Source organism: Lepidochelys olivacea (assembly GCF_965140295.1).
Source record: "Lepidochelys olivacea isolate rLepOli2 genome assembly, chromosome: 7".
Lineage (NCBI taxonomy): Eukaryota > Metazoa > Chordata > Testudines > Cheloniidae > Lepidochelys > Lepidochelys olivacea.
Window position 1 is genome coordinate 113,022,745 of NC_140417.1, and position 25,567 is coordinate 113,048,311.

The 25,567-nt window shown below is 41.5% G+C and overlaps 1 protein-coding gene across 4 annotated transcripts in view; it reads right to left on the reverse strand.

The window, feature by feature from the left end:
- ATRNL1 (attractin like 1) overlaps positions 1-25,567 on the reverse strand; it is a 1,099,511-nt gene that overhangs the window by 703,983 nt on the left and 369,961 nt on the right. For all 4 annotated transcript variants that reach the window (XM_084633632.1, XM_084633634.1, XM_084633633.1 and 1 more), the window contains exon 20: positions 24,271-24,408. In XM_084633632.1, coding sequence (XP_084489758.1) covers positions 24,271-24,408 — 138 coding nt within the window. The remainder of the gene's footprint in view (positions 1-24,270; positions 24,409-25,567) is intronic.

Sequence of the window (25,567 nt, forward strand, 5' to 3'; positions counted from 1 at the left end):
ACAGGCGTTCGCATGGCATTGTTGTAGCTGGCATCGCAACATATTTACATGCCATAGGCACTAAAGATTCATATGTCCCTTCATTCTTCAACCACCATTCCAGGTGACATGCGTCCATGCTGATGACTGCTTCTGCTCGATAACAATCCAAAGCAGTGTGGACTGATGCATGTTCATTTTCATTATCTGAGTCAGACGCCACCAGCAGAAGGTTGATTTTATTTTTTGGTAGTTCAGGTTCTGTAGTTTCCGCATTGGACTGATGGGGGTAAAACAGAGCAGGGGACATACAATTAACCCCCAAGGAGTTCAGTCACAAATGTAATTAACGCATTATTTTTTTAAACGAGCGTCATCAGCATGGAAGCATGTCCTCTGGAATGGTGGCCAAAGCATGAAGGGGCATATGAATGTTTAGCATGTCTGGCATGTAAACACCTTGCAATGCCAGCTACAAAAATGCCATGCGAACTCCTGTATTTCTCACTTTCAGGGGACATTGTAAATAAGAAGAGAGAATGCGTAAAATCTACATTTTTAAGTCGCGCTTTCATGATAAGGAGATTGCATGACACTACTTATATGAGGTGAATTAAAAATACAATTTCTTTTATCATTTTTACAGTGCAAATATTTGTAATAAAAAATAATATACACTTTGATTTCAATTACAACACAGAATATATGAAAATGTAGAAAAACATCCAAAATATTTAATAAATTTTAATTGGTATTCTATTGTTTAACAGTGCGATTAAAACGGTGATTAATCATGATTAATTTTTTTATTCTCAATTAAATATTTTGAGTTAAATCGCGTGAGTTAACTGCAATTAATCGACAGCCCTACAAATTATTAATTCTAAGGCTGTCTACTTCATGCTCCAGGTACCTCCCGTAAATCAGACAGCACAAATGGTGGAGATCTTATAATAATTATTTAACTGTCATTTAATATTATTAGAAATCCACCATCTTTAATGCTTTGTTAATTCATACACTGTATCTCCTAATATATAGTAGTGCCTCCGTCCCTTAAATACTCAGGAAAAAGGTGGATTTTGAAGCATGCCCAGAAGTTTAACAAACCCAGGCTCTGGTGGGCCAGGAGAAGGGGTGAAGTCCAAAGTGAAGGGGCCTTCCTAGAGATCAACCAGCAAACAGCACATCTTTATCAAGGGAGCTCAGGCAACTTGAATGCTACCCAGAAATGTACTGGCTGCCAGTGCAGATCCCAGAACAGTGGTATAATATGCTTCCTAAGTGACACACCACTTAATAAGTATGTGGTCTTCAGATTCTGAATGGTCTAGTCTCAAGGTGACAAAGGTATGAATAATTATGGCACCAAAAAAAGTAATTTGGCCCCCCTCCCTCAAATCATATAGGGGAAATAGTACTTTTGGCTACTACTGAAACCCAGCATCCAGAAGTAACTAATTATCTTATAAGGCACCCAAATATAGAACAAGACTTGAAATGGAAGATTCATTCCTTCAATCAGGAGAGCTGAGATAATCTTACCCAACTCTTCTGGCTGCTTCCCCAGCCTACCAACACTGTCTCTGTCTCATCTACATTGAGCTACAGCCATCTTGCTGTCGCCCAAGCTCCAGTTCCACACGCATTGAATCATTCTTTCCACTGCATAAGTTAGGTCAAAGGTAATGGAGACATATCTCGGCATCATCAAAGTAATGACTAGACAGCTATAGGTCTCATCATCACCACACTGAACAGGACATATGTGGCACCCCATAAGAAGTATCTGTTAGGGCAGTGCAGTAATTGCCATACACTACCCCTGAGACTACTTAGAAGGAAATGGACAGAGACACTTGAGCAACTGCAAGGAACTGCAGATGTGTCATTAATACTTCATAATAAAGAAATCTAAAGGCAGATGGCAGATTTAGAAAAAAATTGGCATGGGCTAATCCATCCATCACTCCCAATGCACTTTATGTCCGATATCCAGGACTGTAACCAAATTTACTAGGTTCAAGGAAAGGAATTCTCCTTTCTCGCTCAGTAAATTGTAGATCTACAATCCAATAAAAACAATGGCCCCCATGTAATCAACAGTTGACAATTAGAGAGTGTTGTAAAACCCCACAAAACTGTCAATAGAGTGGTCAGTTAGCTGAAGACTTCAGAAGCTTCACAAGGTTTACTATTTCTGTCAACCTCAGAGTATGGAACCAATATTTAACATCTTGAGCTTAGCTTACAACTTGTTGCTGATACTACCTTCTTGTCTACAACAGGAAGAGAAGAATACAAGCTCTCAATAACTCTGTCCACAGATCCTCCATATCCCAGCATCTCCAGCAGTGTTTTTTTCCTCCATAATGTGGCTGCTGAAGTTCTGCAGCTGCTCGCTCAAATAGGAACCTCCAAGGCAGGCTGCAAACTCAATAAAAACACAAAACAAAAATGCTTCTCCCATTCCCCCCAAACCACCAATCTGTTGACTTGAAATGCCTGCAGCAGCACAGCGTTGTCATCTGGAAGTGTATTTAGAGCACAGGAGTATGTTGTTAAAAAAGAAATATCTCTTTCATCAACATGCACATTTTGTGAGAACCTTGAAAGGCAATGAATCTCTCTTTTATAGAAAGTATCTTAATGTGCTGGGCTTTTCCAGAGCTGTGTTTAGTACCTTCAGTTCCTATACCTTCAGTTCCTATTTCAGATAACAGGAGTTGAGGCCACTCAACATCATTCAACATGTTGCAGTGTGTCAGGACTTAAAAATCTGCATCATTAAAAAACAAAATAATAGATTTTATTTCACAAAGAATATGAAAGAAGTTGCTTGACGATTCTTAAAAAATATATACTGATTTTTTTTTCTCCTCACAGAGCTAATTCTTCAGGCCAACTGTCTATAACATTGCTTTTCCAGCTTCACTTATTTGAAATATCATACAACTCCTATAAGAAAATAATGCAAACTCTAGTTGTTTTGAGCCGAGAAAGAAAAGATATTACTGCCATTATGCTGTAATACTACCTAAATGAAGTGATTCTTGGAAAGAATAGTGTTTCCATTCTTAAATTGCATAATATGTTTGTTTATTATATGGTTATAAAATATTTATATTCAGAGTACTTGGGCAGATGCTTCTCTACACCTGCTCTAAGCATCCCTAATACACAATTAACTTCAGCACCATCACTAATTAGTTTTTGTGTGCTATTTGAAAAATTTTAGAAAATTGCCTTCAGTTTGCCAATAGCTTGCGTATTTCTTGAAATCTACAGAAGTATGAAGGGACACACCCTCACTCTGGTGGTGAGGAGAGTTACGAACTCTTCTGGGTTCATTCAGCCCTAACGAGGAACTCCTGTAAGGCTTGCTTTGACTGGAGGGGGAGCTTAAAAAGGGAAAACCTGTCACAGGTAGGGGAGATGAACGTCTCAAAGGAAGGAAGAACATCTCAAAGACTACTGACCACAGAGATAGATCAGCCCAGAGGGAGACAGTGCAGGCCTCACCACCCCTGCAACTGGATAGACCAACTGTCAAGCAGAGTGCTTGAAGGTTTGAAATCCATTGCTGATGTAATAACCTGGTATATGGATTTGTGTACAGGCCCAAAGTCCAGAATTTGGTCAAGAGGTCAGAGGCCTAGCAAATAGTGATTAGCTAAGAGAAAGCAGAATAACCAAAGATAACCTTGCTTTTATTAAGATATGCCTGGTCAGCAAAATGCCAGATGTTGGGGGCAATAATTGTGTCTTATTCAAAGTTGCAAATAGAACAAAGAAGTCCGGTTTCTGTTGTGTTAGTTTCTTCTGTCGGGAGATGTTCTTCCCACACATCCAACCCTGAGTTTATGAAAAGGTTGGAACATGTCAGTCTAAGATATGGCCTCCTCCCACCTCCCTTTCCCAGGGACCAATGCCTGCCTTAAAACAGAAATGAACAACTTGAAAGACAATCTTTATTGCCATATACTTACACTGTTTCTTTGCTTTTTCCCCTAGATATGTATCTTTTGGACAATCAAAGGAGCTACTTCATTCCTATGGACCCCAAATTGAATCCAACATATATTCTATACTAATACATTTATTAAAGTACTAATTAAATGCTAAATGTTAATTTGTTAATATTGAGACCATGGGCGGACACATTATGTAACCTTTTGACCATTGGCTACTGTGCTATCCTGTCTTGCAGCTAAACCTATCCGGGGGTGTGGGACTGCCTACTGTGTCACTTTCCCTGCCCATGGAAAATCCATATATTCCATTGTAATCAATTGATTGACAGTGTCTCTGAGCCTAATAAGCGAGGTGACACTCTGTCAGTGCTGTACGTAATAAACTCCAATGCTTGACCTTTACATGATGTGGATTTACGTCCTTCAGTGCTCCAAGAGGAGGTGCTAGTGGTAGACCCTAATCAAAAACAGCAGACCAGCTGATAAGACAAGCTCCAAAGAGCTGACCGCAGAAAGACTGCCTAAAAGACAGGCCACCTTTGCCTTTATTTCTTTTTAAACTCAGATTCCCCTCTCTTGCAAGGGAAAGACAAAGAAAAGGTTATAAGAAAGAGGGAGGATATTACAGACAACTCGTGTGTAACAAAGAGGGAGGATAGTACAGACAACTTGGATAGCGGTCAGGGAGCTTCAGGGAACCCCAACCCCCCTTCCCCCCGAAAGGTCAAACTAAAGCTCAAAGGTCAAACTAAAGGTTTATTTAGCCAAAAAAGGAACAGAAAAATTATTTGTCAATTCCAGATGAACTATATTTTCCTGTATGGAATTTATTTTCTAAAGAAAGAATGGTTACTTACCCTATAGTAACCATGCTTCTTCAAGATCTATTGTTCACATGGATCCCACTTTTAATGCTCTTATGCTTGTGGATGTGAAATTGAATTATTTTGGAGTATCCATTGGGGCCTCACCTGCACTCCTTTACAAGAGTACTCCAGACTAGAGATTGAATTGATCAATTATGGGTGTGTATCTTCAACAGAAGGAGATGGCACTATGACTGCAAACTCTTCAAAACACTTTCCTCTGCCCACCAGCATCACCTATGTGTTGCTTGGGTTCAGCCTGCTGTTCTTTCACCATGAGCTGATCTCATCAAAGCACTGGGCCATCTTAGTAGCATGAGCCTATGTATAAGGAACTTGGCCTTTGCACTCCTCCTCCAACCAAAGGAATAAGGGCACAGCAGGCCCAACTGACCCTTAGTTCCTTTGCTAATACTTAACCCAGAGTTGTAGGATTCCACAGAAGTGGGGAAGGAGATTGGGTTGTAGGATCCATGTGGACAATACATCTTAAACAACCACAGTTACTGTACGGTAAATAATTGTTCTTCGAGTAATTGCCTGCATGAATCCCACTTCTTATGGCTAGCAAGCAGTTACCTCCTGATTTTGAAAGGAGAGTTAGGAGTCCTATTTCAACAAGTATTGCAGGACAGTTCCACTGAAGAGGCAATCTGACTTGGAAGCCTCAACTAAGGAATAATCCTGGGAGAACTTGTGGCCTGATCACCATGTAGCCACTCTGCAAATATCTCAATAGGGATTCTTCTTAGGGAAGCAATAGTAGCTGTCTGAGCACGGGGGAGTGGGCTGTAATGTGCACAGGGGAATCTAACCTGGCTAATTCATAGCAGGATTTTGTACAGTTAGATAATCATTTAGAAGATATGGCCTGACCCTTAAACCTGTCTGCAAAGGTCACAAACAATCACATTGAGTTCTTGAAAGGCCTTGTCCTATCAAAATTATATGATAGTGACCTTATCACATCAAAGGTGTGTACCTCAGCTTCCCCTTGAGTGGGGTTTGAGAAAGAAAACTGGGAGGTGAATAGATTGACTCGCATGAAACTGTCAGCATTTAGGAAACTCCAACTAGTACAGTACATTGCAGTGCATCTCCTCAGCAACACAGGCTACTGTGAGCACATCACATCTGTGCTCTGCTCTCTACAATAGTTTCCCATAGAGCTTTGAATCAAGTTCAAGTATCTTCAAAGCACTCCATGGCCTGAGCCCAGGATATCTAAAAGTCAGCCAAACTCTGGAACAAAGACCATGGTTGAGAACTACGATACTCTGGCACAATGGAACTCTCAACAATAAGAGTAAAGCTTAACTGTGTGAGAGAAAGAACTTTCTCCAAAAGCGGTCCAAGTTTGTTGCATGAATACTACCACTGCTAGAATACCGTGCCAAGTTCTGCTGCTCACAATTCAAGGAAGATGTTCACAAATTGAAGAGGGTTCAGAGAAGAGCCACAAGAATGATTAAAGGAATAGAAAATATACCTTATAGCAATAGGCTCAATCTATTAAGCTTACCAAAGAGAATGTTAAGGGGTGATTTCATCAGAGTCTGTAAGTATCTACATGGGGAACAAATATTTAATAATGGTTTCTTCAGTCTAGCAGAAAATGTGTAATGTGATCCACTGGCTGGAAGTTGAAGCTACACAAATTCAGACTGGAAATAAGGTGTAAATTTTAATAGTGACAGTAATTTAACCACTGGAATAATTTACCCAAGGGTTGTGGTAGATTCTCATCACCAACAATTTTTAAATCAAAACTTGATGTATTTCTAAAAGCATCCTCCAGAAATGATTTTGGGGAAGTTCTATTGGCTCTGTTATACAGGTCAGAATAGATGATGTCAAGGGTCCCTTCTGGCCTTGGAATCTCTGAATCAAAACTGCCCCGGAAACTGAGGACCATCACCAACCTCACCACTTTCTGCTGCAAGTGCAAGGCACATTTCTTTGACCTTGCCTTCTCTAACACACACATAGCAACAAGTATATTCATACAAAACAAATAAAAATCTACCAAAACAAAACACTACACAGCACATGCTTCTTCTTCAGGGAGAGAATGAGAGAACAAACATGGGACAGATATGTAGTCACATTGCTAGGGAGGCAGTATTCATGAACAAATGACATAAGAACAGGCTGTTAGTGGCCCACAGAGGGGACCCATTAAGCCTGGTAACACTATATTGAGGGAGGTGGAGGCTCCTGAGTTGAAGGAAATGTGTCTGAGACTACTGAGAACTTGAAACTGTAGGGTGAGAACATATGGTATATGGCCCTAAATAGGAGGATGTGCAAGAATTCCTGTTAAATGTATCCTTATGGAGCTGACAGGAAAGCCTGATAATTTTACAGCTAGCCAACAGACCAAAACAGCAGAAATAGGATTTTCATGGGTGCCCAAATAGAGAACCTCTTCCATTCTGCTTTGTCAGTCACACTGTCTAGTTGAGGCTTTTTTGTGATAGTATAACACAAAACAAACAAAAACTATGGACCAGAATGTCTCAAACTAGAGCTAAATTTTCAGTGGCATTTAACCAGGCAGCATTCAGGCTGTCAGATGCAGGATCCAGTCATGGTTCTGTGAGATTGTGTTGGACTGAGCAGGTAATGTGACTGGGGGCTGCACTGACAGATGGATCAGATCCAAGTTCAAGAATTCTCTGGCCCATATTAAGACTACTGAGATCACTGAGCCTCTCATCTATCTCAGTTTTCTCAGGATTCTTGGTACCAATGGGAACAGCCAGAAGGTGTACATCAATCCCAGCATCCACAAGAGGAGGAATAGGTCTGGGTCTGCTAAAGACTTCTGAATGTCTGGCTGGTCCAGAGCCACTAGCATAATCTGATGACAAATACAACCTGTCCAAGATAAATGGCTTCCTGAGAGAATGGGGATGACCTTTTCTCCCTCATCTGTTGAGATAATGCATCTTGTGTTGGCTGTCAACACTTGGATGTGGACCCCTGAAGTGAAAAAAGGAACATTTAGCATGCCAGAACATTTAGCTGTCTTCCAGAACATTTATGCACAGACAAGTTTCTTGCAGATACCACATGCTCTGAGTTTGTAAGTGCTCTAAATGAGCTCCACATTCTAGAGTGGAAGCATATATCATAAGAGTTTTGGTTCGCAGAGGTGAGAAGAAGAGTAGTCCCTTGTAAACCTGACATGGGTCTGTGACAGAAGCTGGGAATGGAAAACGGGGGATAGATCACTTGATAATTACCACTTCTGTTCATTCCCTCTGGGGCACCTGGTATTGGCCATTATCGGAAGACAGGATACCGGGCTATATGGACCTTTGGTCTGACCCAGTATGGCTGTTCTTATGCTACTAGCAGCTAGAAATAGAGCTCCTTTTGGGAGCCAGCACCCTGGTCACTTACAAAACACAAGGTACTGGGTAGTTACAGGAGGAGGGGGTCAGGTAGTCTGACTGGGTTTGAAAGGTTAGTGGTGATCACTTGCACTTGTAGGGAGTCTTTGAAGCTACTGAGATAATTAGCTCACCAGTTGGATCGCTCGGAGAAGAAAGCAAGCAGCTTAAAAGGCTATGCCAGTGAACAAGTAGGGAGGCCCCTTCTATCTACTACGTTGAATTGTACTTGGAGCACAAGGCAAGAAATAATAATAAAGACACTTAGGGAATTGGAGACACCCCTGTTGGAGTGTGTACACCTTTTAATCACTAGGAGGGCTTACCAGCCTGGGTTTCCAGGGTGGGAAGGGGGAACTTGCTTACATGGTCTCTCCACTAGCTTAGCAGAGGATTTCCTGCAGGTCACTCACCTGCACACCCATGTTATGCTTACTTTGCAGATAAACTGATTTCAACCATCCTTGCTTGGAGAGTCGGTGAAATCTGGCAAACTGTGCCACATGGGTACAGGAAGCCATATGATGCAAAAGTAGGTGGTTGACAAGGTCCATTATAATTCGCAATCTTTCTTGCGGGAGATAAGCCTTTGCTAACCTCATATCTAATATGCTCTCATGAATTCTATGCTTTGAGTTGGAACAAAAGTGAATTTTTTTCTAATTATTTTAGGTCCAGACTAGCAAAGAGCCCTGGGATTACATGGGCTGAACTGGTTATCTGATGGGGTGATTTCCCTCAGATGAGCCAATAATTGAGATACAGGTAGACCTTGATACTTTGCTATCTCAAGTAAGCTGCCATAGTGGACCGGCATTAGGTGAAAACCCTCAGCACTACAGAAAGACCGAAAGGCAGGACCCAATAATGTTAGTGTATATGAGGTATTTCTTGTATGCCAGATGTATGAACAGGTCGAAGTAGGCATCGTGAAGGCTGAGAGCCACAAACCCATCTTGAGGAGATTATAGAGGTCAGAATCATTATTCTGAAGGTGAAAATGGACACAATCATTGCCACATTGTAGGTCCAGGATCAGGTGCCAAACCCCCTTCTTCTTGGTGTTGACAAAGTAATGAAAGTAAACCCTTATTGCCCCTGAACTCTAACGGCATCTCCTCCACTGTTCTGAGTTGCAGAGGGAGTCTCTCTCTTGTATTAACAGTGTATCAAGAGAAGGGTCCATAAGGACATGTAATGAGAGGCTTGGACTTGACATGACTCACAGCCATCTTGTGTATAGATTTAGCATAACTGCAGCCATCTTATATGCTCAGCCACCATAAGTTGGAAACAAAACTAGAGCGTAAGGAGAAATCAGCCTTGATGTAGGCAGACAGACAGAAAAATATCAGCTGCAGCATTACTAACAGGGACAGACTGATATATTCATAAACTCATGAGAATGGGGAAAGAATGGACAAGCTAGCCTCCAGTTTCTGCAGCTTCTTTCTGTTGATAAAAAGTATAAGGCTTTGCTGTTGCAAATGTATTCCACTAACAAAGCATAAAGATAAGTAGACCTTGAGAAGTTTTTACTAACTTTGAAAAACACAAAAGCTAATGAATAGGCAGTCTTAAGCATGTGAACCCCTGTATAATGAAAATGATTGGTTAGTGATTTTTGCACACACATGCTTTGAGTAAAATAATTGGTTAGGGTATTGATAAGAAGAATCCTCATTTTAACTATATAATATGGGTCAGGAAATAAGCTCATTGGAACTTAACTCCAGGATACAGGTCAAGACCATAGCTGCTCAGATTTTTAACTAGTCTGTGTGGAAGCCGAAGCCCTGGACAAGATTGGATCCTGACTGGACACTGGGAGGCATCAGTCTGCTTTATTGGGAGTGGTGAGCATTAGATGCTTGGCGTGTATATTCTGTTGATTCATTGATAATTGCTATTAAATACATGTGCATGTTTAAGAATACTTACCGTGTGATAAAGGCTCCTTTACTGGGACAAGGTCCCGTTAACCCGTAGAGGGCCATTGGGCTCTGGGAAGGTGGTTGGAGCCCGAAAATTGTGCGGATTACAAGAGACAGGGAAAGAGGGTGAGGGGTGGGAAGAGTCTGGAACTGTATGCAATACCCTTTGTTGAAAAACTGTAAGACACTGGTCCTCAGTGATGCCAACCTTGAGCTTCCCAGAACACAATTGCCAAAAAGGGAGACGAGGTATAGATCCTCCGTAATTTCAGCCAGGCTCTTAACTATGGTGTCAAACCTGCTAGGAAGAAGAAGCATCACAGCTGAGGAAGTGGCAGAGGGTTGCCTTCATTGGAATCTGTTTCTCACTCAGTGGTTCTGATGCCCTCTGTATGTTATAGTGCGGCGGGGGGGGGGCAGGAGGGGGCAGAGGAACACTGTCTGAAGGAGCTTTGAGGTTTCTCTTTGAGGATGGAGTATACAAAGTCCAGAGAGTGCATGACAGTCCTAGAATCTTAACAAATGAAGGGCCTCTTCAGACAGGAAACTGAAGAGGTCACAGGCCTCAAAGAAAATATTCCATATAAGTGTTTGAAACTCTTTGTGTATCCTCAATGACTGGAGCCAACAGGATGTGGCCATGTTGCATGCAGCACTGGCAGATACCTCCAATGTAACAATGTAAAAGTTGGGGCAATCCGCTACCCCTCATACCTGATAAGAGACCCTGTCACAGGATAAAAATAAAAGTACTCACAATCCTTGGGATGGACTTGGTACATCGATCTACTATTTTGAATGTAGTCAGTATTGATACTGAGTCTGTCACAATTCTTTTGCAGATTTTAAAAATCCTTCATTAATAGGCATATCATGCCTACTGGGCTGAAAGGCTGCAAAATGTCTAGCGGCTTGGGTGATTTCTCTTGAACTACCTCCAGATATATATAAAACCTGGATGTATATCTGATATAGTGGCTGTCTGCAGCAATATAGTGGAGGTATATATAGACCTTCACTATATCAGACAGCCACTATAGCATCTCAAATGAATTTTCAAAATTATTTTAAAAAAAACCTTGCCTAAAAAAAATTACAAGATAAGCAGCTAGAGAAAAATTCTTTAACACTGACAACTAAGTAGATGATTAATTTGAAAATAATCCTAACAAATTTTGCCAAGTAACACAACATTGTTCTCAGCAGTCTTCCACTTTATTTTCCAAAAGAGATTTCTCCCATTACCATTACATTTTGCAGAACTCTTCTCACTCTATTCGTTCTAAATTTCATATTAAACTGTTTCTTTCTCCCCTCCTCTTATACAACATATGGCAGAAAAAAACCCAGAAGAAAATGTAGTAGAGAGCACCGGCAGAGCAAGCCAACATCAGTTACCATCTCTCAGCACTAAGAGTTCCAGAATCTTTCATTTCCAGCTATTCCTTATTTAGAGATTACTGTTTAATTAGGAATTTCCTGTGTCCTTTAACTGCCACTTATTTTAATTACCAAATATGTAACTTTAAACATCAAGAGTCCTAATAACTAAGGCTCTCAAAAGCCACTGATATATAAATACAAAGATCATGTATTTGTTCATATTCTACTCTATACAGATTCTTTATCCCACGCTCATCACCACGGTATCTGAACAACTTCTCATACTACATTAAGCCATGTGACTAATGGGTCACGTTTTTTCTTTCATCCTCTCCCCAGCAGGAAAAGTGTGTATAATGGAACGCTCTGGTTTAGATTTACACACACAAAAAATTATATGTTAAAAATGTTATGTATATGTTAAAAATGCAAGGTCAAAGAAATGCATCTTGAACTGAAAACGGAAGGTGATGAGATTTGTGATAGTTGATAGTTACTATGGCAATTCATTCCTCTCTTGGGGCGGTCTGGAAGAAAGCTCTGTCTGAAATAACAATATCCATACAGTCAGTTTGACAAATATGTAAATGCTGTATTAGACTGCTAGGCTCCAGATTTACATAAACATGACATTCTGGGACAGTCATCGCACAAATTATAACTGCTTGTGCAATGAATGAGCCTGATCCTACAGCTCTTAATCACATGAGTAAGGGCTGGATTTACTAGTTTGTTCATCATGTACTGTTTATTTCACAGAAATATTGCAAACCACTCTTGGCAAGAGAGTGAAACTGTATGTTGTCTTGAAATATATGTAATAATAATTTCACATTTTGGTTACTGGTTAGTATCATGGACATCACAAGAAGATTTAAATTATCAATGCAATTTTTAAAGAAATACACATTAAAGTTTTCAACTAATACAAGGCCTGATATCTGTAATCAATAAGAATCCAAGGTCTTATGTTCATTTAAAACTTGATTAAATGCCTTCAGTCATTTATTCCTGAACTTTTATACAGAAGTCAAGCTGTGTAGTAAATACTTAAATCAATAACCAAAACAGCCAAGCTATGCATCTCAACAATGGAATGTAATCAGGAATTGAGGAAATACACACATCTATACAAGAATCATATATTAGGCACGTAGGAATACAAGTGAACAACACATAAATCCCAAGAAAACAATATGCAGTCTTATGCATGAGGTGCACTGAAGCAACAACTTTGTTGAGTATTCATGGACTAAATAGAAGAGAGGCACAGAGAGAGAGAGAGAGAGAGAGAGAGAGAGAGAGAGAGATGATTAAAGCAAATGATTGACATTGGGCATAATTTCTTTCCAAGCAAACATTTTGGATGACAAGTAATTAGAAAAAATTATGATCAATGTCAGACTACTACACATCAATTCCCAACAAATGACATGCTAAGTTCCTGACACGACAACAAGTTAGAGTGGATGCCAATCATTAAGTGTGCATCAAAAAGGAAATCTTTTCAATGATACAAACAAAACTGCTACAGATTCCAAAATATGTAATTTGTAAAATCAAATAGCACCTATAATAAGTGCTCAAAGTATGGGCAAATATCGGTAGCATTTTTTCTTGTAAACACATAATTTATTTGAGAGATTTAGGAACATATTGTTCTTGCCCAAAATTCCCCCTCTACAATCTAGATGTCAGATCCCAAGGAATCTTTTAAGATGACTAGCAAGACTGCAGAATTTATTTGTTTTCAGCACATTGTATACTTGAATGAAAGTCAACCCCTTTAAATATATTTCCAGAAAACCTTCAGAAATGTAATTTAAATAAAATATTTTTTCATAACCATTTATTCAGCCCACAGTAAATTAAAATCTGATAATAAAATACAAAGTTTTTCAATAATATATTGCTACTATTAATATATCAGTAATTTGAAACTATTTGTAATACCATCAGTGTCACTGGATAGGCATAGGCAAATGCTGTTCAATGCCCCATACTTGCGGAGTCTCCTTGCAGTAGAACTAGTATATTTCCATTGTGCAAACTTTGGGATATATTCTGGGGGTGCCACACAAGGCATGAAGCCACTTTCCTTCCTAATAAGGAGCCTTGTGGGATACTTGCACAGATGTATATACAGGATTGGTTCAGGCAGGGATCAACTACCTTGGGAAAAAGGTGGGGGAGGGACTGAGGGATTTGCTATGTTACATATATCTTCTTCCTTTTAAGCCTGTGATGGATGTAAGGAGGTACAGGGGCTGCTCCAGCTACTTAAAAATGATGCATGCATGATTCTCCTATGAATCTTCTCTCTTTGATAGGATAGGGATAGGGAGGATGAAATAGATGTAATCTATCTTGACTTTAGTAAGGCTTTTGACACAGTTCCATGTGACATTCCCATAAGCAAATTAGGGAAATATGGTCTAGATTACATTATTAGGAGACAGGCTCTCAAAATTTTTCCAGAGTAGACCACACTCCCACCCACCCATTGGTGATCACCCAGCGCAACCTCTTCTCACATTCACAATTTCCCACATCCATGTGGAGATTACAGCAAGTAGTTAGGTAAGTGTTTTGTCCCTTCTTAGAAGGAGAGTCTGGATGCCCAAAAAAACAGCTTGAAGAAACTGTACCATCTGCCTAAGGATCCCTACACTTCAATCCAGCCAGGAGGGCCCAGGGACAAAAAACTGCTGGGAGCAGCCAGCCAGAACTGCAGCTGACAGCAGTAAAGAAAAGCATCTAAAGCATGGATCTGCAGCCTGTGATGATGTCAGCCACCTCCCACTGGTTTTTACCGTTTCTGCTACAGACTTTCTTTCCTCTCTGATGATTGGCTGTTTAATCCCACTCCCTCTCTCAGTCTCTTTACTTCAGTCTCACTCCACCTGCCTTCCATGCTCCCTTCCCCACCCCCTCACAAAACACGCACTTCCTCTTTTTCCGTAACCCCTCATTTTAATGATCTCACTACGGCCCTTGCCTCTCTTTTCAGCTAACTGCCTCCCAATAAAACCAGACATTAAAATAAAAAGAGCCAAAAAATTTATATTTCATCACAAAAAAAATCACGACAAAAAATCATATTTCAATCATGACATTTGCGAACCACCACATTGTTCATCTTTTTGCCCTTTTTTCACTTTGTCTATTTAGATTGCCAGCTCTTTGGGACAAAGGTCGTCTCTTATTCTATGTTTGTATGGTGCAAGCACAATGGTTTTACAGTCTCATCCTAGGCACTATCACACCATAAATATTATTAGTATTTTTGTTAATCGAATTACTGGAGTGCCTAGGAGCCCGAGCCAGAGATCAGGACAAAGGTAGTGTTTTGTCAATTTTCTCTGGGAAGAAATTGGCAAGATGCTGTGCAGAGAAAGAGGCAGGAGGAAGGGAGGGTTTGAGGAGTGGGTCAAAAGTTGGGAAAAAGGAGTCTGGGATCGTGGGTGTGGGATTCAATAACGCTGGAGAAGTAGAGGGTTTTTTGCTAGGAACTGCAAGAGGAGAGAATGAATTGGTAGTGGTCATGGGATTTCAGCCAGAGACAAGCTGCAGTACAAGAACAGGAGCATAGAAAGTGCATGCTAAGTGTAAGTCAGGGCAGATTTTGTGATGGAAGAGAAGGGCAAAGGAGTCAAAGAATGGGGAGATATTTAGCTTAGCTGTGGGATGGGTCATTAATATGGAAACTGAAGTCCCCGAGGATGAGTGTAGGAGATTATGAGAGAGAGAGAGATCCAAGAGTTGAAATCAGAGAGGAAGGCTGGTGATAAGGAGTTGGATGGATGATAGATTACAATGACAGGGAAGGGGAGAAAAGAGTCAAAGGCACAGATTTTCAAAAGAGGAGAAAGAGTGGGAGTGGGAGGAGGGAGAAGTTGGAAGCAGCAGAAATAGGAGAGGAGAAGCCCAATACCACACCATAATCTGATCCAGGACAGGGAGAGTGAGAAGCAGACACATCTGAAAGAGAAGGCAGCTGCAGCGTGTCAGGCTAAGCAATCCAGATCTCTGTGCCAGTCAAGAGACGGAGGGTTTGAGATATGAAGAGGTCATGGATGACAGATATTTTCAGAGATGGAGTAAGCATTCCTGACACAGCGAGAGAAAGGAGGAGGGAAGGAGGGGGTGGATGTGAAGTTAGAAATGGTGGCAAAAGAGGGATAGTAGTGGTGGTGGGGACTGGAGAGGGAGATGCAGCGGAGACAGAAGAAGGGTGGAAGGACAGGTGAGGGTTGAAGCAAATGTCACCAGAGGTGATGTAGAAGCAAAGGAGGGTGTGGATGTGGAATCTGGATTTGTGCTGGTGGAAGGAGGGGGGAAGACAGGGAGGGAAAAGGGAAGAAAAGTAGGGAGAGCTTATGGGAACTGTAGGGGCGAATGGTAAAAAGGATGTGGAAATAGAGCAGTGCGGGGAAGACAGGCAGGATGGATATTGTTATACAGAAGGGTGTGATGACAGCCAATGGTGAGTTGTACATAAACCAAGATACAAAAAATAGTAAATAATAATAAGAAGTAATGCAACAGCTTTCTGTGATCATCAGTAAGTGCTCTGCTGAACACCACTAGAAAGTTTGGAAGCCACTCTAGTAAGGCTAAAAGGCAAACCTCTCAAAATATTGAGGGAAATCTAAAAATACATCAATGGATAGAATCATCAATAACATAATATCTAACCCTAAAACATGCATAAAGTTTCTCAGTAACAATCATCTTAATTTTTAAAGCATTCTGAGCCTAAATAACCCTTTAAAATCATGTCTACAGTTAAAAAAAAAAAAAAAGGACTAACAGTAATATGTAACTAGGACTGAAGAAAGAAGTGGTAAAATTTATCATTTTACAGGTCTTATAAATTGATTTTAGCCATTATTACATTACACATAATTCACTGAAGGTGACGGAATGCTTATTTGGTTGGATAGCTAATGTATCCCTGAAGAATAAAAGCTACTTTAATACATCACTTTGCCATAAAGGTGCTATATACAGCAAAAGAACATTTTGTCAACTTCAGGAAATAAGAGAACTATTAAGAATTATTTAAAGCTTCATAAAGCACCACAAAAATGTGCAACTGTCAATAAGGGAAGACATTAATCTTTCCATTCCCTTGAACACATTTTCACTGTATTGTGCTTCGGCTTACCAGATGTGCAGTTTCATGTAACTGGGACTGCATGTTAAATTGCTGAGGTAGAGGTGAGAGCTTTAGAGAACTAACATCCCTTGAGGGGTAAGGATCCACTAAAAGAATCATCAATGCTACAGGGAAAAAAAAAGTCACCTGCACTTTTCTATTCATTTTGCAGCTGCCAACCTGATCCTCCTTCCACTACCACAAAGACTGCTGAGGTTAAAAATATCCTCTTAGTTCAGATATAGGGGAGGAGCTATTATAAGCTTTAAAATCACTAGTGCAAGGGAGAAAACAACCCAGAGGCAATATACAAATACCATCTGGAATAAAAGATCTCTTTTTTTCACTCCAGTGGGAATCCTCCAGTGCAGCAATTACAGAACTGAACAGACTCAGTAAAATAGGGTGACTTGTAACATTTAGCAAACTAGGCTCTTTTGATCAAACCAAGCATGAATAAAACAATAGGAGCTTGTTGCTGGATTTTAATGGGTATTTTTTCCACGACTGAATACTTTCAATCTGGTTGTTATAAAACCAGCTTGCCACTTATGGTATATATTACATCTAAAATCTGAAAACAAAATCATTGGACATTTGCATTACTTACGTGTGGGGAAGCTACATATAAGTCATGTGGGACACACCAAACAAGTGATAACACCATCCTTATACCACAACATTATGCAGGCCAAGATCAAATCACATAGTCCTTGGATAGGGGAAGGAGGGCTTGTGCAGCTACTTTTACCAACCTTTATTCACTGAGAATAGACACTGAGATAATAAAAGGTTTCAGAGTAGCAGCCGTGTTAGTCTGTACCGCAAAAAGAAAAGGAGTACTTGTGGCACCTTAGAGACTAACAAATTTATTTGACCATAAGCTCTCGTGGGCTACAGCACACTTCATCAGATGCATTCAGTGGATTTCCACTGAATGCATCCGACGAAGTGAGCTTTAGCTCAAGAAGGTTATGCTCAAATAAATTTGTTAGTCTCTAAGGTGCCACAAGTACTCCTTTTCTTTTCTTTTTTTTTTTTGAGATAATAAAGTTACATGACAACATGCCAACAATAGTCTTGGCACTGTACAAGACACAAGAGGATATAGCCCCTGCCCCAAGGAGTTTATAATCTTGATAGCAGGTTTAGATTATGTTAGATAATGGCATAAGGATCAGTTTCCCTCTGCCTGGAAATGCAGCTCTATTTTTAAACACACTGATTTTAAAACCGCATATGTAACCCCCTTTACATATGCTTATGTCAAATGTGCTCAGTTCACACATTAATTTATTTCCCCTGGCTGAAAGGCCTACAAATGAACCTTTGAAAAACAAATTAGATTCTTTCATTCTTGTGGATCATCACAGATATTAAAGGTTTTGCAGTAAAGTCCTTTGTGACTTCTGTGCCACTGCCATTGTCTTCAAATTATGATCTCATTGAACCTCTGTAGCTCAACTACTTTCAATAGGATTGCAGAGATATAACTGATGGGAACATAGTTGTTGCTAATGCACTGGAAGAAATAGAAGATAGCCCCCATCCCTCTTAACTGTGCTGATTTCTGAGTGGCAAAAAGAGTAGAAAGCACTAAAGTCAGTAAATATGACTATGAACTGTGGAAAGGCACCACCTACTCCTCGCAGAGCTCAGCATTTCCTCCTCTGGTGGTGGAGGCCTGGAGTAAAGTAGTCCCACTCCAGAGAGTTTTCAAGGCATTACAAGGTGGCCCAAAAGAGTCTTCAGCCAAACAAAAAGAAAAGTTCATAACACCAAAAGGGAATACCTCTCCCTGCCCCATCTCTGTGTTGTTGCTTTGTTACACTAGTCTCTGGGTACCAGTCATCCCTCAATCAGTCCTTTAGTTAAGTTGTTTCCCCTTTAGGGAGGACAACAGCCTTTCACCCAAGAAAAGCCTTTTCTCTGTGCTGCCACTAGCCCTGCTGCAGCTGGTCTCTCAACTCTCTTCCTTTTCTCTAACCAGAAGAGGGTTTTTTAAAAGGTCACCGACAGCCCTTAATTGGACTCATATGTCTCTAGATGACCTGAGATAACCTCTTTTCAGTTTACAGGGGAAAAATGGTTACTTAGCTTCCGTAACTGTTGTTCTTTGAGATGTGTTACACATATTCATTCCACTCTAAATGTGTACATGTCCTGAGAACAATCATTGGAAATTTTTTGCTCAGTGGTAACCACCGGAGCAGCTCAAGTGCCTTCTGCTGCAATGCACCATTAGTGCCGGTATAAACAACCCAGCCGACCCCGTGCCCCATCAGTTCCTTCTTTCTGGAAAACTCCCATGTAGAGAGACAGGAGGGCAGGTCATAGAATGGGTATGTGCAACACGTCTTGAAGAACAACAGATACAGAAGGTTAGTAACCATTTTTTCTTCTTTGAGTGATTCCACATGTGCATTTCACCCTAGGTGACTCCTAAGCAGTTGAATAGGTGGAGGAATCAGAGTTCATGGACACATGCACTGCAGAACAGCTGATCCAAATTTGGCATAATCTCTGGAACGCTGAGTGATGGCATAATGGGACAAGAACGTGTGCACCGATGACCAGGTCGCTGCTTTACAAATGTCCTGAACAGGGATTTGTGCTAGGAATGCTGCTGAGGATGTTTGCGACCTTGTGGAATGAGCAGTCAGGTAAGCTGGGGGTAAAATACCTGCCTGATCATAACAAGTGCAAACACATGAAATAATCCAAGACAAAAACTGTCTGTGAAGAGATTGGGAGACCCTTCATCATGTCAGCTACAGCTACGAACAGTTGGGTGGACCTACGGAATGGTTTAGTTCTTTCTATGTGGAAAGCTAGGGCTCATCTAACATCCAATCAGTGAAGACATTGTTCATTCCTATTTGCATGCAGCTTCAGGTAAAATACTGGTAGATAGATTGCCTGATTGCTGTGAAACTGCAAAATCACTTTCAGGAGGAAACTGGGATGAGGGCATACATACACCTTATCTTTAAAGAAGACTGTGTAAGGACGCTCTTATGTAAGGGGCATGGAATTTCGTGACCCCTCTGGACAAAGCAATGGCCACTAAGAATACCACTTTCCAGGAGAGGCATAATAAGGAGCAAGTTGCCAAAGGCTCAAACAGTGGTCCCATAAGCTTTGATAAGACTAGGTTTAGGCTCCAGGGGGAAACGGCTCTCTTACTTGAGGGTATAACCATTCTAGGCTTTTGGGGAATCGGACAGACATGTCATTTGAAAAAACGGACTGGTTATGCACCTGATGGTGCAAAGCTGATATTGCTGCAAGGTGAACATTGACAGAAGAGATTGCTAAGCCTTGTTGTTTCAGGTGCAACAGATATTCAGATCTGTCTTGTATTGGTGAATGCGTGGGCAAGACTCTGTATTGGGATGCCCAAACAGAGAACTGCTTTAACTTCGAGAGATAAGTAGCCCTGGTGGAGGGCTTTCTACTATCTAGTAGAACCTGACTAACTTGGTCTGAGTAAGCCTACTCTATAGGATTTAACCATGGAGCTTCCAGGCCGTTAGATGAAGGGAGCTCAGGTTTGGGTGAAGCAGCCGACAATGTTCCTGGGAAAATCAGGTCTGGGTGCAATGGAAGCAGGATTGGAGTTGCCACAGAGAGCTCTACTAGGGTGGAGAACCAATGCTGGAGGGCCCACGGTGGGGCTAGAAGAATAACCCAATCCTAGTCCTGCTTGATATTTAGCAACTCTCTGTGCACGAGTGGGAAGGGGGGAAAAGCACAGTAAAGAGGTCTCGTCCAAGGTAGCAGAAAGGTGTCCATAACAGAACACGGATTGTGGCCTCAAAGAGAGCAGAATTAGTGACACTTTCTGTCGTACCTGTTTGCAAATAGATCTATTCGGGGAGTTCCCTCACCCCTACTGCTGGAAAATGTCTCTTGCCACATCCGGGTGAAGGGACCATTCGTGGTGAATAGAGAAAGACCTACTGAGGTGATCTGCCAGCTCATTTTGCATTCCCAAAAGGTAAGAGGCCTTGAGGTTGACTGAGTGAGCTATGCAAAACTCCCACAGCTGCGCTGCCTCTTGACAAAGGAAAGAGCAAGCTCCTCCTTGCCTGTTGACATTAAACATCACTGAAGTGTTGTCCATGAGAACAAACAAGTTTCTGCTCATAATGTGGGGCAAGGTGGCCTCACAGGCCAGGTGAACAGCTCTGAGTTCCCTGATGTTGCTGTGGAATGAAAGTTCTGCCAGAGACCAAAGGCCCCGAGTTCTGAGGAGCCACAGGTGAGCTCCCCACCCTAGTGCTGACGCTTCTGAGACCAGGGTCATTAACAGTTGAGGGCATATAAAGGGAATGCCAGCACAAATTGAGTGGATCCAACTATCAATAGAGGGAGATAAGAACCTGTGGAGGTACCATGAGTACAGTCTCCACATGGTAGCAGTCTGGAGAGTACACTGAGGCCAGCCACGTCTGGAGGGGTCTGAGGTGCAGCCTCCTGTGTTGTACCATGTACATGCACAAGGCCATGTGACCTAAAAGCCTCATACAATTTTGGGCTGGTGTGACTGGATGACCTTAGAGGTGTGTTATCAGGGATCTGATTGATTGGCAATGTCACTGGGAGGTGGTGACTCTGGGAGGCCCTGGCCTGAGTAGAGTCGAACACCACTCCAATGAACTCTATACTCTGTACCAGACCAAGGGTAAACTTTTCTGCATTTATCAGAAGGCCTAAGGCCTTGAATTTGACTGGATGAGTCAAACATTGGACACTACCTGATCCCTGGACTGTCTCTTGATGAGCCAGTTGTCTGATAATAGTAGACCTGCATCCCATATCTCCTCAGAAAAGCTGCCACTACTGCCATACATTTTGTGAACACTCGCAGAGCTACAGACAGGCCAAATGGGAGGACCATGAATTGGTACTGTGAGTGGTTCACTACAAATCTGAGGAATCTTGTGTCCTTGGTATATCTATATATGAAAATAGGAGTCTCTTAAATCAAGGGTGGCATACCAATACCTGGAATCCAGGGAGGGGATAATGGATGCCAGTGTGACCATGAAGAACTTTATTTTCTTGAGATAGTTATTGAGCTGACACAAACCTCTAAAATCACTCTGAGACATCTTGTCTTTTGGGATTAAGAAATAATGGGAATAGAACTCCTTCCCTCTTAAATTTTAAGGACCTGTTCCATCACTCCCGTGCAAAGAAGAGATTGAACCTCCCTCCTGGCCCAGAAGTTCTTCATGACAGTGGTCCCTGAAGAGGGATAGTGAGGGAGGGGGGAAGGAGAAATAAACTGAAGGATGTATCCCACTTCCATGGTACTCCACACCCAACCACCTGTGGTAATACTGGACCATGCATTGAGGAAGTGTGAAAAGTGGTTTGGAAATAAAGAAGAAACAGGGTCTGGCATCATGGGAACTGGTACAGCATCCTTGAGTGTCCCATCAAAACACCTGCTTAGAACCCGCTGGATATCTGGGTGGGGGCAGGTATTGACTTTGAAGTAGAAATGGGTGGTTGCCTATACCTAAAACCCGTGCTTCTCTTTCCCTACGGATCCTGACAGGCAGCCAGAACAGAGTACCAGATGGGCTGCTGAGGCTTGTAATGCTTCCTTGAAGGAGCTGGTGTGTACAATGCAAGAGACTTAAGGGTCATTCTGAAGTTTTTTAACCCATGCATCAGTCTGTTCCGAAAAGAGCGAAGCTCCTTTGAAAATTAGGGTTTACTGGAGGGTTTACTGGACCTCCTGCAGGAGTCCCGAGGATAGTAGCCATGAACTTCTATGCCTGGCCACTGCTGAAGCAGTGGACCTGGCTGTCGAGTCAGCTGCATCCAAACCAGCTTGTAATGAGGCATCACCACTGATTTTTCCCTCATCCACCGGTGAGGAGGACACTTGCTTAGCCTCTTGTGGGAGCAAGTCCTTGAAGTTCTGCATGGAGTCCCATATGTTAAAATCATATCTGCCAAGCAGAGAGTACTGGTTTGCAATTCTGAGTTGTAACACCCCAGTAAAATAAACTTTCCTCTCAAACAAGTCTAATCTCTTTGAGTCTTGATTTTGGGCTTGCAGCCTGATGACCCTGCCTTTCTCTCTCATTGGCAACAAATACTACCAGGGACCCTGGGAGGGGGTATAGGAAATGGGTGAACAGTAACACCCTGGGCAGGAACAAAGTATTTTTGTTCTGCCCTTTCTGACATGGGGAGGGGGAAGAGATATGGGGAGGGGTCTGCCACAAGGATCTTAACAGGGTCCATAATGGCCTCATTGAGAGGCAGGGCTACTTTTGATGGGTCTGCAGTGGCTAAAATGTGGAAGGATTCTTTCACTACGACTCCACCTATATGCCCAGGTTTAAGGCCACCCTCTTCAACAATTCTTGGTGAGCCTTATAGTCATCCAGGGGAGGCAACCCGCACTTTTCAGAGACTGCCTCATTTGGGGAGGAGACCAGCACCAACTGTAGAAGGAAGAGCTTCTTTCTGCCTCAGCAGGATCCCATTGAGCAGCTCTTGCAGTTCGGTACCAGGCTTGATGGGACAATGCTACTCTTCTTTCAGAGGCCACCAAATAAGATGGCCTGGAATAAGCCCTGGAAACTGGGGTGGAGAAGTGGGGGGGGGAAGAGGAGAACCACGGGTTCCAAAAGAGACACTGGACCAGCATAGGTCACCAGTGACCTCCTAGCTATGCATTCGATGGTACTCCTGTGCCCAGGTCGATGGAAGAGTAGAAATGACTGTGCTAGGGGTGCACACACACCTAGAGTGGAATGCATATGTGCAATCACTTAAAGAAGAAAGAGCCTTTACCATTCTATACCATTACCATGATATATCTGCCATCCACCACACCCTGGTAGCTATCTAGTCTGACTTTATCACAGAACACAAACAGGGGGCAGATCTGTTGAGTAAGCAGTTGCCATTTTACAGTTACTTTTCAGAGAAAATCTTGCCTTTATAAAAGTAACACCTATTTGTTTTATTCATTAGAATGAACATCGTGTATGATAAATATCTTTCAAATACACAAAACCTCTTTTGAGTAAAAAGAAAATGATCGGAGTTAGACTATACCTAGCCCTGTACAAGCGCAGAAGCAAAGGAGGAGAGCACCTCTCAAGCTCCCTGCTGTAGCTCTCTGTAGGTACCCAGAAGTATTCTGGTTATTGAACCCAAGGAACATAGGGACAGCAAGAGTCCTGCATGACAATGGCAGCAGAATCCCTGAAAAGCCAGAGATGGTTACACTGTCTCACATCGTCCAAAGGTATATTACCATTCTCAAGCACAATACTTTTAGGTATTGCTACCAGTGCATAGCTCTTCTCCCCTGTCCAATAAAAGCTGTGTATTAAAACCACAGTCTTACTCTTTGTGTTTATATATAAAATCACAATTGTTACACAATGTTTTTAATGTGAAGATTCTCCGAGAAAGCAAAATCTAGACTTTGAATCACAATGTTAGCTGTCCAGCACATCTATAATACTATATCAATATTTTAGTCTTTGATACTTTCATAACGCTGAAGGTGTCTTTTGATTCTGGTAGGATACTTACCTGTACATTGGCCTCCATTTGTTGGATCCCCGTAGTAACCTGGCATGCATGTTTCACACTGTTTTCCTGCAGTTAGGTTTTTACACTGGTCACAAATATTGCCACTGATGCAGGTGCTGTGCCCATTACACTGGCAAGCTGGAATACAAAATAGAAAAAGGCATTACCTAATTTGCTTCTGAGAACAAAATTATTGTGAGTACAAATAATTAAGAGAAAAAAATGAAAACAAAGTTCAAACTACAAAAAATACAGAAGATTGCAGTTCTGAATATTTTAATGTTAATTGCTGACTAGGATATATATTAAGACAGTGGTTGTTGGGACCCCAAAGTGGGTTGCAACCCCATTTTAATGGGGTCGCTGGGGCTGGCTTAGACTTTCTGGGGCCAGGGCTGAAGCCAAAGCTTAGTGCCATGCTTAAGCCCAAGCCCCAGCCCACTGCCTGGGGCTGAAGACTTTGGTCTCAGGCTTCAGTCCCCCCTCCTGGGGTCGTGTAGTAATTTTTGTTGTTAGAAGGGGGTCGCAGTGCAATGAAGTTTGAAAACCCCTTTATTAAGATAAATTAACACAAAACCAATTTAAAACAATATTGTGACAAAAATTCACAAATGATCAGAAATGTTAAATATATAGATTCCAAGGCCATAAGGCACCAATGTCTAGCAATTAACCATTGAGTCTGACCTCCTGTATAAAACAAGTTATAGAATTTCCCCAAAATAATTCCTCGAGCATATATTTTACAAAATGTCCAATCTTGATTTTAAAATGGTCACTGATGGAGACTTGGCCACAACCCTTGGTAACTGTTCCGATGTTTAACTACCCTCAGTGATAAAAATTTACACCTTGTTTCCAGTCTGAATTTATCTAGCTTCAACTTCCAGCCCTTGGATCGTGTTATAGCATTCTCTGCTAGATTGAAGAGCCCATTACTGTATATTTATATCCCATGTAGGTACTTATACTATAATCAAGTCAGGCCTTAACCTTCTCTTTGACAAGCTAAATAAATTCACCTCCTTCAATTTATCACTATATGGCAGGTTTTCTGATCCTTCAATCATTCTCACAGCTCTTCTCTGAACAGTCTCAAATTTTTCCAACATTCTTCTTGAATTAGAGACACCAGAACTGACACAGTATTCGAGCAGCCATCACAATAGTGACTTGAGGGCTTGAGGGACAGTCTTTTGTCTCACTGACACTGACTGAATCCAGACCTCATTCATAGTTCAAAAAAGCTTCCTTCTCCTCTGCCATAAATTTTACCAGTCACTCATGAAGACTTCAA